We start from the raw sequence: 14,619 nt of genomic DNA on the forward strand, positions 1-14,619 counted from the left end.
AGTGTACATGGAACATTTTCTAGGATAGACCACATGTTAGGACAAAAAACAAGTCTCAATAGATTTAAGAAGACTAAAATCATATCAAGCATCTTCTCTGACCACAGTGCTACGAAACTAGAAGTCAGCCACAAAAACACTGAAAAATACACAAAGACATGGAAGCTAAATAACATGTTATTAAACAATGAATGGGCCAACAATGAGATCAAGGAAGAAATCAAAAAGTACTTTGAAACAAATGAAAATGTGGACACAACAATCCAAAATCTGTGGGACACAAGGAAAGCAATCCTAAGAAGGAAATTCATAACATTATAGGCCTATCTCAATAAACAAGGAAAAGGTCAAATAAGCAATCTACCTTTGCACTTAAAGGAACTTAAAAAAGAATAAACAAAGCCCAAAGTGAGTGGAAAGAAGGAAATAATAAAGATCAGAGCAGAAAAAAACAAAATAGAATCTAAAAATTATACAAAAGGTTGATGAATCCAAGAGCTGGGTCTTAGAAAAAATAATCAAGATTGAAAAACCTTTACCCAGACTTATCAAGAGAAAAAGAGAGGGGACACCCCCCCAAAAATAAAATAAGAAATTAAAGAGGAGAAATAACAACTTATATCAAAGAAATATAAAGGATTGTAAGAAACTATTATGATCAACTATATGCCAACAAACTGGACAACCTGGATGAAGTGGATAAATTCCTAAAATCATACAATCTTCCAAAACTAAACCAGGAAGAATCAGAGAACCTGAGTAGACAGATTACACCTAGTGAAATTGATGCAGTAATAAATAAAACTTCCAACAAAAGCTCCGGCCTGGATGGCTTCATAGGAAAATTTTATCAAACAATCCAAGAAGAACTAACACCTTTCCTTTTCAAAGATTCCAAAATATTCAGGAGGAGAGAAGACTCCCAAGCCCATTTTATAAGTCTAGTGTTTTTCTAATTCCAAAACTAGATACAGACACACACAAAAAAGAAAATTATAGGCCAAAATCCCTGATGAACATAGATGCGAAACTTCTCAACAAAATATCTGCAAACCAAATACAGCAATACATCAAAAAGATCATACACAAGATCAAGTGGGATTTATTCTGGGAATTCAAAGTTGGTACAACATTTGAAAATCAATAAAATGTGATGCACCACATAAACAAAATGAAGGATAAAAGCCACATGATCATACCAAAAGATGTAGAAAAAGCATCTGATAAAATCTAGCACCCATTTATGATTAAAAACTCTCAGCTAAAGGGAACATAATAAAAGCCATATATAACAAACCAACTGCCATCATCATACTCAACGGGCAAAAACTACAAGCACTCCCTTAAGATCAGGAAGAAGACAGGGATGTCCACTTTCACCACTCTTATTCAATATAGTACTGGAAGTCTACAGCAATCAGACAAGGAGAAGAAATAAAAGGCAGTTGGAAAGAAGTAAAACCATCTTTATTTGCATAAGACATGATTCCTTACATAAAGAACCTCAAAGATTTCACCAAGAACTTACCAGAAGTGATAAATGAATTCATCAAAGTAGTAGGACACAAAATTAATATCCAGAAATCAGTTGCATTTTTATATGCTAATAATGAACAGAAAGGGAAATTATGAAAAAAATGCCACTCAAAATTGCTTCAAGAAGGATAAAATACCTAGGAATAAATCTAACCAAGAAGTAAAAGAAAATTATAAGACACTGAAGAAAGAAACGGAAGATATAAACAAGCAGAAGCACATACCTGTGCAGAAGCAGAAGAAATTAACATCATCAAAATGTCCATGCTACCCAAAGAAATCTGTAGGTTCAATGTGATTCCTATCAAGATTCCCATGACGTATTTCAGGGAACTAGAAAAAATAATCCAAAAATATATATGGAACCACAAAAGGCCCTGCATAGCAACAGAGAACCTGAGAAAGAAGAACAAAGGTGGAGGAAACACAGTACCTGGTATCAAACTGTCATGTAAGTCCATAGTCATCAAAACAGAATGGTACTGGCATAAAAGCAGACACACAGGTCAAAGGAACAAACTGGAGAACCCAGAAATAATACCACATCTTTACAGTCAATTAATATTTGACAGAGGAAGCAAGCACATACAATGGGCTAAAATTACTCAATAAATGGTATTGGGAAAATACAATGAAACTAGACTACCTTCATATACCACATACAAGAATAAATTAAAAGTGGATTAAAGACTTAAATGTTAGACTTGAAACTATAAAAATCCTAGAAAAAAACATAGGCAGTAAAATCTCAGCCATTGCTTGTAGCAGTATTTTATCAGATATATCTCTCCAGGCCAGGGAAACAACAGCTACAAAAATAAACAAATGGGACTACATAAGACTAAAAAATTTTGCACAGTGAAGGAAATCATCAACAGAATAAAAATACAACCCATGGAATGGGAGAATATTTGCTAATATATCTGATAAGGGGTTAATATAAAAAATTTATACAGAATTTACAAAACTAAAAACAAACAATCAAACAAACAATCCAATTAAAAAATGGGCAAAGGACCTCAATAAAAACTTTTCTGAAGAGGACATACAGAGGGCTCACAGACATATGAAAAGATGCTCAACATCAATAATTGTCAGAGAAATGAAAATTAAAACCACAGTGAGATATCACCTCACACATGTCAGAATGGCCATCATTAATAAGTCAACAAACAAGTGCTGGTGAGGATGTGGGAAAGGGGAACCTTGTGTCCTGTTGGTGGGAATGCAGACTGGTACAGCCACTGTGGAAAGCAGTATAGAGATACCTCAAAAAATTAAAAATGGATCTCCCTTTTGATTCAGTGATCCCACCTTTGAGAATATGTCTGAAGAAATACAAAACACTGACTTGAAAGAACATAAGCACCCCTAAGTTCACTGCAGCATTATTCACAATCACCAACATATGGAAGCACACCAAGTATCAATCAGTAGATGAGTGGATAAAACAACTATGGGACATTTACACAGTGGAATACTACTTGGCCATAAAACCCTTTGCAACAGTGTGGCTAGATCTGGAAAACACTATGCTAAGTGAAATAAGCCAGTCAGAGAAAGATAAATACCATATGATGTCACTCATATGGGGGATCTAATGAGTAAACTGAACAAGCAAAATAGAGACAGACTCATAGATAGAGAGGAAGATGATAGCTATGGGTGTGTGTGTGGGAGGGAGTGTAGGGGCTGGAGGGACTGAGCAAAAAGGAGAAAGGACTCAAGGACATGGACAACAGTATGGTGATTTCAGGGGGAGGGAGGCGTAAGAGGGCTAAATGGAATGGAAAAATACAACAAAATATTAAGAAAAGATTTTGGGTAGTATTCTGGTTATCACAATGTCTCTCTCCCTATGGTGTACGTACTTCTCCTGCAGAGGTTAGAAAGTGAAGAAATTGCGTTGTGTTTGTCTAACTGAATTGTGGGTAGATTATCCCTACTTAAGTCTCTAGGTCTCTCTTAATCACCTAACATCTCAGTTTCCTCAAACTGTCCCAGTTTACCCTGCTGTCCTAAAGAAATTTTAATAACATCCTCTTCCTCTCTCAAGTGTTCCGATCTGAAAGATACATTGAAAGAGCATCCTAGCATTTGCAATTGGCATATACAGGGGTGTACAAAAGCAGGTTTACAGTTGTGAGTATGCAAAACAAAGTTTATTCTTGTGTTATTATATATTACTTATTGTATTATTTGTATTACAACTGTAAACCTGCTTTTGCCCACCTCATATTTAAGCTTCTTTTCAAATAGAAAAGATGGTGGGTTATCAGACAAATGATATTTTTCAATACAATAACAAGATTGTAAGAAGAAAAGTCAGATTGAAGTCATAATTTTCAGAAATGGTGCTTCGGTGAGTTTTTTTCCTGTAGTGTGAACTGGAATGTGTGTGAACGAGAATCTGTTTTTGTGGTAGCAAGTAGTGTTTTGAAAAACTTGGAAGAGGCTTGCTATATCACTTACATTTTAAGTGGTCAACTGTGGTTTGATGGAATACATAAAAGCAACCTAAGAATGCTCAAGGGAAACACATCACACATTTTTAATGCTTTTTAAACCTCCTTTTCTTTTTCTCATCTCACTTCATGTTACTAGTTAGAATGCATCTTCCATAAAGAGGTGCAAATAGAAAATCGAATAATACTCTGAACTAGAAGGAACTGGCAGAGTTTTTTTTTTTAATCCTAAAACTGTGCAGCCATGATCAGATACAACAGAGAGAAATCATCCAAGGACCTGGAAGGGAAAACTCCCAGTGCTGTTACTGCCAACTCTGTCTACATGAAAAGGAAAGGCATGTGCTGGTATAAACGCTACACACTGTCAGGCTGTGTCAGTGATGAAGGATCACAGCAGATAGAAAGAGACAACGCGTGCTCATGTGGCTGACAAAGGCTGGACTGCACGTGGAATAATGCTCTCCTCTGTGGCAGTAACAACTGCAGTGAAATTCAGGGTTCCCAAGACAGGCCATTTACCTGGTTCACAAGTTCTCACCTCCTCCAGAACGGAATAGACATTCTTGTCATTACTCATGGTGCACAGCATGCGAGAACCAACCCCTTCCCTTCCCCATTCTGGGGAGGGGCAAAGGGCTATAATGAATGGGATGCAAAATGCTGCTGCCTGGTACAGAGCCGAGAGGGAAACGAAAGCAAATCCCAGAGGAGCTAGAACGGACAAGGAAATGACAGGCAGATTGTTTTCTTTGGCAGTTGTCTAGCAGCAGACAAACCAGTCTTTACAGGAAGCTACAAAGAAAAAGGTGCATATTATTCTTTCATTAAAGCAGCACCAGGCCTCAAGATCAGTTAGATAAAAGAAGTTTCTCAGACAGGACACAATCTAATTTATTCCCGATTGCTCTGAATGATGGCATGATTTATATTCAGCCCTAGGTTGTCTGTCTTTGATAGTCTACCCACTCACATATTTGCATATTCAGAAGCTGTATTAGCACTAAGATATTAAAATGGAATCCACTACACATTAACAGTAGAATGACATGTAATTTATTCATATAACTGACAGGCAGTACTCAAATTCATTTAAATAAGCAAGTGATTACACAAATATCTAATAATACTAAAATTGATAGAAGGTATAAAATACCATGGGTATGAAATGCCATGGTAAATACTATTCACCAGACTACAATCATAATTCCAAACAAATCATGGTTTTTTAAATGATTTTCAGCAGTTTTGGAATGATTTGGTCTTTTCCCTCTTCCAAGCAATTTACTTCTTCTATCAATACAAGACAAGGTCATTATTTCCAAGAAATATTGCAGAATGACATAGCAGAGATTTCTCTCTTGCAATATATTTTCTTACAAATTGTTTTTTAATATTGCCTCTTGACAGAGAAAACAAACCAGTCAGCACTCAAGTTCCCCAAGCAAAGATGCCTGGATCAGAACAGTGCCCAGGTACAACCGTGTTAGCAAGAGGCAGGCAGTGAAAGTCCTTTCGCAGCTTTTGAAGTACGTATGCATACTTCTCTGAGGCTTTAAACATCATGGGCATATTTAGGCACCCAAGCCTGTGAAATTATGGGAACAAAATAATTTGATATCTCAATGACTGTGACAGACTTGGGGGTAAGTTACAATATAATTCAAACAAACAAAAGAACACCTATCTAAATTTGCTCCTTGTAAGCCTTGTTACATTTCCGTGAGGCGCAGCTATGTTTGCAGGAATGGTTTGGCTTATCATGTGTCTGTGTCTGTCTGTATTATTTTAAGTCTTATACATTATTGGAATGAGTCCCAAGCAAGAACCTGGCTTGAAAAGCTAGCAGCAGTGGTCATGAAACATATCAATAAATTAAAAGGCTTCCACAGAATAAAATTCAGATAAATCTCTTACATACAAAATACAGCTACATAAATACAGTTCTTCAATGCTGAATTATGAGAGGGAGGAAAACAATCTAAAAAAATAGAAACTCTCTCCATACCTGGTGTCAAGGCAGGATATAACACTGCATAATGCCACAACATGGGCAGTCACTGGCTGATGGGTATTCAGAAAGAGGAGCATCTGGGGATCTGGTAAGTATGATCAAAAGATGAAAATACTGTACTAAAAGGCATGCATACAATCACTGTGTGCATTCAGTGTGGGAGTGGGGACAAAGCAGAGACCTAACACGACAATGAGGCAGTGTTCTGGGGTATCCATTAAAATCAGCATGGGTGACTACATGTTGATTAAACCTTCTGAGGCAGCGAAGTGTGGGCATAACGCCATGTCTGGGTTCTGCAGCTGTTTTACGATCCTCTTGCGAAATTTCTCCCGCACGCGATTAAATTCCATTATGTCTATGGGGTCCTCTTCAATCCAGAACTTATGAAACTCGTGCATCAAATAGCCTGGTAGAGATAAAACAGTGGTAAGAATGCAGGAGGGAAAAACAATTCTTAACCACATTCAAAATCACCCTGAATGGCTCAAAGAGAGGTGAGACCAAATAACACCCATGTGGAGGTCAAAGGAGTAATCAGAGTATTTAAATAAAAGTATTTCACTCAAATACTACCATCGAAAATTTTTCTTTGAAACCAGTGCAGTAGGAGCTACTAATTTGCAAGGTTTTTGCAATTAGTCCTGCAATTACTCTCACTCCTTTCAAGCGGGAATACAAATCCATTCTGCATGTCTTGAATATGAATCACATCTGGAACATATTCTGAAAGGCTGACAGCGATCACTTCATCCTTCCCTTTTGATTACATTAACATAATGGTCTAATTTTTCAAAATTACTCCACTCAGCCTTTTTTCTCTTGATATTTAAGTTTTAAATTACTCTGACAAATTAAACAAATACATTCTGACAATCTATTATGAGAAAATAAAAATTGTAATTCAACTCTGAACAACACAGGCTGGTCATTAAACTACATGAAATTGTTAATAAGACTTCCTTGCTCGGAAGCATAATTTCATATTCAAATACTTTTATGTCTCATAAATGTTATCTATGAATGATCTGCATTGGGAAATTTAGGAATAAATGTTACATGTTCTATATGAGAATCTATTCATTGTGCTGTTTCTCCACTGTGTTGTCTCTCTACCCCATTCAGAATGGATATGTGAACAGCTTTTTAAAAAGACAGTAATAATATCTGCATGTAGTAAGCCTACTGCAAGGTCAAATGTCTCTATGTATTACAAAAACTATCGGAGGAACTAACCCTAGTTAAGAAAAGAAAGCTCAACATCACACAAGCTTTTCTTTGTGTTAATATTAGAAGGCAGTAGAACGTAGGAGCAAAGACTCTGGAACCAGAAACCTGGTTTGAATCCTGGCTTTTTCACCTCTGTGAGAAAGGAGTGAGCAGCAGAGATGATAGGGGGCATGGGAAGAGAATTTTGGAACAAACATACTTGAACAACAGTACAAAAATAATAAAATTAAACACCTTTTGTTTTTCTGGTAACTACTTACAAGAAAACCTTTAACAGTTTCATAAGCAGAATTTTAAAAATCTTTATTCATATCTTGCTATAATATAAAATTAGAATTGGCCTTTGCTCCCATTTGCCCCAATACACACTGCCAGATGTTGGTCCACTTTCACAAACTCACCCGATTACTCATTCATTACACCGTTAGATGTTTTCATATGTCTTTAAGTATATGGTCTCTCCACAACTATAGGAGATAGGGTACGAAGGAGAAAGTGAATTTACATTGTTTTTTGGGGGTTTTGACTGCTCCATTTCTTTTAGGATTGGACTGTCTTTGGCCCCTCTGCACACATTACTATGTTATGTTAATTAGTGTTAATTTAACATAACCATCTCTGACAGGGACACACACCAACACTCATCTAAATGCCTCCAGGCTGCACAAGACGCTGTCATGAGAACCTGACACCATCTGAGGAGACCCCCGATCAGGGGTGTCCTGAGGTGACCCCAGGACCTCTCCCATCCATGCACCTCTCCTCCACCCGATGCTTGGATTCGCCGAGGCGTCATCCAGCCTTGAACTCTTCTGGTGGCAACACTAACAGTAGTCTATTCCATGGATGGAGAACCTGATTCTTTTTTTCTTTTTCCCATTGGATTTGAGAGATTTGTTTTCCGGAAAAAAAGTTCAGATGAGAGTAAATTTATTTGAAATCTACCAGTTCCATCGAGGTGTATTACCTCTCTCTGTGGGCCCTAAACAGGACCTCTGGGATGGATGTTTCTCTCTCTCTTTCTTTCAAATTTATCAGGGTGACATTGGTTAATAAAATTACATAGGTTTCAGGTGCACAATTCTATAATACACCATCTGTACACTGTACTGTGTGTTCAGCACCCCAAGTCAAGTCTCCTTCCGTCACCACTTATCCGCTCTATACCCTCTTCTACCTCTCTCTCCCCAACCCCCTTTCCCTCTGGTAATCACCATACTATGGTCTCAGTTTTTTCTTAATCTCTTCACCTTTTTCACCCAGCCTCCCAATGCCCCCTGCCCTCTGACAGCTGTCAGTCTGTTCTCTATGCGTCTGTCTCTATTTTGTTAGTTTATTTTGTTCATTAGATTCCACGTATGAGTGAAATCATATAGTATTTGTCTTTCTCTGACTGGGTTATTTCACTTAGCATAATGTTCTCCAGGTCCATCCAGGCTGTTGCAAAGGGTAAGATTTCCTTCTTTTTTAAGGCTGAGTGGTATCCCAAGAACCTGATTCTTAAAAGGCTCTTCTCATGGAGCCAAACTGTGTTGCCTTGTATTTCTTGGAACAAATCCCATCAGTCTCCAATTCAAGTATTTGAAGTGCCCTTTATACCCCAAGCTTACTTCTTTTCCAGGTTAAGCATCCTTATTTCTCCTTACCATTTCTCACATGCCACAAGTTGGTGTCTGTTTACCATGGTCGTTGTTTCTGTGCACCAACAGAAACTTGTTTCCTCTAACCTCAGTACCTTGTTTATCCCAAACAATGCAATCATTCATCCATCTCAGGGTCTGGGAGAGTTCTTAAAGATATCCCAAGAATGGTATGAGGGTCCCTTTTAAAAATGTAGACCCTCCCAGATTCAACCAGACATCACAGTCCAGTAAGATGAGTCTCATTCATGTCACTCAAGTGTGAGAACCACTGGCCTAAAAAACACTCTTTTTCAAAGTTCCCTTGGCTTTTAAAATAAATATGACTTTTATGCTTCTAAATGAAATCTGTGATCATTTATAATTTCTTCTTTCCTTGGTATATAAAATACACACATAATTTTCCTGACTTGACCTCTGAGCTCAAATAAAGACATCTGTGTTATATATAGAGTCAGGTTTCCAACATTATGAATTAAAATCATCCATGATGAATTGAAGGCATTTCATTAGCCCTGGCTGGGGTGGCTCAGTGGACTGAGCATCAGCTTGTGGATCAAAGGATTGCTTGTTCGATTCCCAGTCACACCACATGCCTGGGTTGCAGGCCAGGTCCCCAGTAGGGGGCACTCAAGAGGCAACTACACATGGATGTTTCTCTCCCTCTCTGTCTCCCTCCCTTCCCCCCTCTCTCTCTAAAATAAAGGTATTTCATTAGTATCTCATGAGTTCTACTCCTATCGGCAATAATAAACAAGCACTGTGCAAAGTTACCTTTTAATGAAGGGTTCTGTTTTTCACAATGTACATAAAAATTTCTATTCTTCCACAATGTGCAGGTAAACTGGCAACTCAGTCTAAACATGATCTAGTGTAGTACAGAGTTTTAGAAGAATGCAGATCCATTTGGTTTCCCCATTTTCCTACCTTACATGCAAAAATACACATACAGAAAAACACCTTGAAAAGTTTTAAAGACAGATGAAGGCAAGAGTAGAGGTGAGGGTGCTTAATAATCTGACTCCATTCTCAGGATCCTTCCCCTTCAGGCTACAAAAGTCAAGCTATAGAGCTTATAGACTGATTTCCTGGGACTCTGTCTGACCCATCAGGAAAATCATTAGAGACTGTATAACATGATTTTAATCAAATTCAGAAATGGTGGCATGGCTTTCAAGGTACATTATTATAATCATAAACCTCCACTCATTTATATAACATTACAGAATGTTCATTAATCTGTTTGGTCATTTGGTCATTGGCCCATCTTTCAATGAACAAATATGTAAAGATACAAGAACAAGATAGAATTTTTATGCTCCCTAATTCTCGGTCTTTCGGAGAGAGGCAGCCAGGTAGACAATTCCAGATCAGTACTGATTAGTGAAGGAAGCTAACAAAATGGTGTGGGATGTAGAGGGAGGGAACAGGCCAGGCCATTGTTTATAGTCGCTTACTTAATTCTCTAAACAGTTTTATGGAGTAGGTAATGCTGTTATATCTTCATTTGATAGAGAAGGATGCTTGGCTTAAAAACTACTTGGATGGGGCACAATTAAACAGTTATGGCTGGAGGCTGGGAGCCAGGACCTGACATCAGCTGGCTTTCCAGTTTATTCTCTTCCTCTGGTTCTTATTCCTACTCAATAGTTCCTTCTTTTGAAGGCCAAAGAAAAATAATTCTTTTTCCTCTTCTGGCTATTATACTTTCCTTCTGCTCATTACACCTAACCTTATTGCATGTCAGTGAAGCTGTGTGTTCAGTGGAGCTTTAGATTAAGTGCAGTCTTTGTAGAGCACTGCCTTGGCAGGGCAGTGTTTGCTGAATAACTGTAAAGACAGACTAATAGAGCTATTATCTTCTTACATTCTTTCACCTGGATAAAATACCTGTTTGGAATACTAATTTGGCCTTCTAATCCAGGCCTGCAGAGTATTTGTTGTTGCTTGAATGTGTCTTGGTTTTGCTTCACTGCATTCAGTTAGGAGACAGCAGAGACATATGCAAGGACACAGGTAATTGCACGTACATCACAGAAGAAACAGGCAGAACTGAAGGAGAAACAGTGAATTCGAAGCACCGCCTTCTTTCACTACAAAGGTCCGAGTACCTCTGCCTACATCTCAGTCTATAGGGGGGTTTCTGCTCTTTCTAAAATCTGGGAAGGCCTTGGGAAAAGTCATTTAATTCTGTCAATTTCATATTCTTCAAAGAGACTCTCCCAGAAACTTCTGACCTGCTACGATCTGGATTTATTATTCTCAGACTATTGCATAGATATCATCTTGGGCTTTCCCTTCACCTTCATCCTGAAGATTCTCTTCACTCCTCTTCTATGACATTTTATGCTTTCTGGACCTAATACATTTCTTTTAGGATTACATTTTTACTTTGTGGAAATATACTTTAGGGCCTTCCTGATAAAGTTACAAGAGGGTAAAATGTTTTAAGACCTTGCATTAAAAATATGTCCTCATTATACTCCTATACGTAATTGGTATAGGAGTATACCTATACTGGGTATACTGGTAAGCTAGACTGGGTACAGAATTCTAAATTGGAAATCATATTCCTTTAGGTTTAAAAAAACAGTCTCTTAAATATTTGAAGAAATTGATTATTTCACTGTCTTATAGAATACAATGTTGCTGTTAAAAAGTCCCATGTCGTCTTGATTCTCAATTCTTTATATAATAGCTTTGAAGATTTTTTAGAATAATCTTTTTCCAGTGTCATAATTTTACAATGGTATTGATCTTGGCGTGGTACTATTTTAATCTGTTATGCTGGTGCTTATTAGTTTAAATGTAAAAGCTCATCCTTTACTTCTGAAAAATTTCTTTATTTCTTTGATTCCTATACTTTAGCTTCACTCCTCTTTTTCTGGCACCTCTATTATTCGGTTATAAGGCTTCTTAGAATGGTCCTTAAAATTTTCAACCCTTGTTTTTCTATTTTTCTATTTTTAAAGATATTATTTACTTATTTTTAGACAGAGGGGAACAGAGGGAGACAGACAGGAGGAGAAACATCGATGTGTGGTTGCCTCTTGAAAGGCGCTCAGCTAAAGATCCAGCCTGCGACCCAGGCATGTGTCCTGACTGGGAATTGAACTGGCAACCCACTGGTTTGCAGGCTGGCACTCCACTGAGCTACACCAGCTAGGGCTCAACCTTTTTATTTTTCATTTATACTGTTCTATTACATTCTAGGAATATTTTCAGTTTTATTTTCTAATCCTCCCTGGTGATTTCGTTTCTGATATGTGAGTTTTAATTTTTTAAATTATTTCTTTGTCATGATATTTTATTAATTATGCTATTACAGTTGTCCTCATTTCTCTGCCCTCACACCCTCCCCCCAGCATGCCCTACATTCAGGCAGTCCCCCCACCATTGTTCATGTCCATGGGTCATGCGTATAAGTTCTTTGGCTGCTCCATTTCTTATACTATACCCTACATCCCCATGGCACTTCTGTAACCATCTATTTGTACTTCTTAATCCCCTCACCTTTTCACCCATTTCACCATCTGGCAACCATTAAAACACTCACTGTATCCATGATTCTGACTCTGTTCATTTTGTTTGCTTAGTTTGTTTTTTAGATTCAATTGTTGACAGACATGTATTTATTGACATTTTATTATTCATATATTGATCTTCTTTTTCTTAAGTTAAGTCCCTTTAACATTTCATATAACAATGGTTTGGTGATGAACTCCTTTAGTTTCTTTCTTCTCTGGGAAGCTTTTTATCTGCCCTTTGATTCTAAATGATAGCTTTGCTGGGTAGAGCAATCTTGGCTATGGATCCCTGCCTTTCATGACTTTGAATACTTCTTGCCAATCTCTTCTAGCCTGCAAAGTTTCTTTTGAGAAATCAGCTGACAGTCTTAAGAGAACTTTCTGTAGGTGACTAACTACTTTTCTGTTGCTGCTTTTAAGATTCTCTCTTCATCTCTACCTTTGGCATTTTAATTATGATGTGTCTTGGAGTTGGCCTCTTTACATCCATCTTGTTTGGGATTCTGTGCTTCCTGAACTTGCATTATCTATTTCCTTCACCAAATTAGGGAAGTTTTCTTCATTATTTTTTAAATGGATTTCCAATTTTTTGCTCTTTTTTTCCTCCTTCTGGCACCCCTATGATGTAAATGTTATGAGGCTTGAAGTTGTCCCAAAGGCTGTTTATTCTATCCTCATTTTTTTTTTCTTGTTCTGATTGGTTGCTTTTAGTTTCCTTATATTCCATGTCATTGATTTGATTCTTGGCTTCATCCACTCTATTGTTGTTTGCCTGTAAATTGTTCTTTATTTCAATTAATGTATCCTTTGTTTCTGACTGTATCTATTCAATGCTCTTCAAGTCCTCATTAAGTTCCTTGAGCATCCTTATTACCAGTGTTTTGAATGCTGCATCTGATAGATTGTTTATTTTCATTTTGTTTAGTTCTTTTTCTGGAATTTTAATTTGTTCTTTCATTCGGGCCACGTGTCTTTGTCTCCTTGTTTTGGCAGCTTCCCTGTGTTAGTTTCTATGTATTAGGTAGAGCTGCTTTGACTCTGTGTCTCGGTAGTGTGGCCTAATATAGTAGGTGACTCTAGGGTCCAGTGGCACAGCCTCCCATATCACCCAAGCTGGGTACTCAAGGTGTGCCCTTCTTGTGGGCTGAGTACACCTTCCTCTTGTAGTTGAGCCTTGATTGCTGTTAATAGGTCAATGGGATGGATTTCCCCAGGACAGTCAGCTGCAAGGATTGGCTGTGACCACTGACCACCAACCTTTGGCCTCCATGGAGGATCAGCTGTGTGGGAGCAGGGTGGTAGTGCTCTGACATGGTTGGTAGCTGCCATCGGGTGGGAAGGCTCTGGGATTCCTGGGTGGTACATGGCAAGGTCAATCCCCACCTGTGTTCTTCCCAGGGCCACTGTGCCTGAGATATAAAGCAATCTGAAAAGGCTGCTACTTGTGCTGGTCTTGGAGACTTCTAGGTGAAGCCAAGCTGTGAATCTAGGCTGGCTGCTGCTAGTGCTATGCCTGGGACTCACTGAGGCCAGCTGTTGCTTGTTTGTGAGGATTTAGGAAGCTGTGGAGCATGAACCAAGACCAGCCTGTTTGGTCTTAGCAGCCTGGATCAGCAGCTTGGCTGGGCTGGTAAGTTGGGTGGGGCTGAGTCTTTGGGAATCTCAAAGATATGCCAAACAGTGTTAGCCAGGTTGACAGAATTTCATGTATGGCACCAGTTTGCTGGCTCTGTGGCTCTGTATGGTGAGGGTTCAGAACAGGGACAATGGTTTCTGCTTGCCTCGGTACCAGAAACTTGAGTTTCTCCCTGTATATTACTGGTGACTTTCAAGCTGCTACCCTGGTGCTAGAGCTCAGAGGAAGTGAGTCTGAGTAGGTGAGTCCTTATGCGGGTTCTTTAAGAGGAACTGCTTGGGGTTTCAGAAGTTTTTTCCACCAGCTCAAGTTGTGGGGACTTATCTTCCTGGCATTCAATCCCCAAGATGGGGGGCCTGATGTGGTGCTGGGACTCCTTGCTCCTGAGATATCCCTCCTGAATTTTCATCTACCACACATTGGTATGGGACCAACCTGTTCCCCACCTCTACCCTCCTACCAGTCTGGATAGATGTGGTTTCTTTAATTCTGTAGTTGCCAAATGTCCATTGAACTCAATTTCTGACAGTTCTGAGTGATGGCTGTTCTACAATTTAGTTAATTTTGATGT

At 38.4% G+C, this 14,619-nt stretch overlaps 1 protein-coding gene across 2 annotated transcripts in view; it reads right to left on the reverse strand.

Annotated features, from left to right (window-relative positions):
- Positions 1–5,082: 5,082 nt before the first annotated feature.
- ELMOD1 (ELMO domain containing 1) overlaps positions 5,083–14,619 on the reverse strand; it is an 88,892-nt gene continuing 79,355 nt past the window's right edge. For both annotated transcript variants that reach the window (XM_053670377.1, XM_053670378.1), the window contains exon 11: positions 5,083–6,424. In XM_053670377.1, the coding sequence (XP_053526352.1) occupies positions 6,252–6,424 (173 nt within the window). In that variant the 3' untranslated portion in view covers positions 5,083–6,251. The remainder of the gene's footprint in view (positions 6,425–14,619) is intronic.

The sequence above is a fragment of the Artibeus jamaicensis genome, unplaced genomic scaffold, assembly GCF_021234435.1.
Source record: "Artibeus jamaicensis isolate MK-2021 breed Jamaican fruit bat unplaced genomic scaffold, CSHL_Jam_final contig_585, whole genome shotgun sequence".
Classification (NCBI taxonomy): domain Eukaryota; kingdom Metazoa; phylum Chordata; class Mammalia; order Chiroptera; family Phyllostomidae; genus Artibeus; species Artibeus jamaicensis.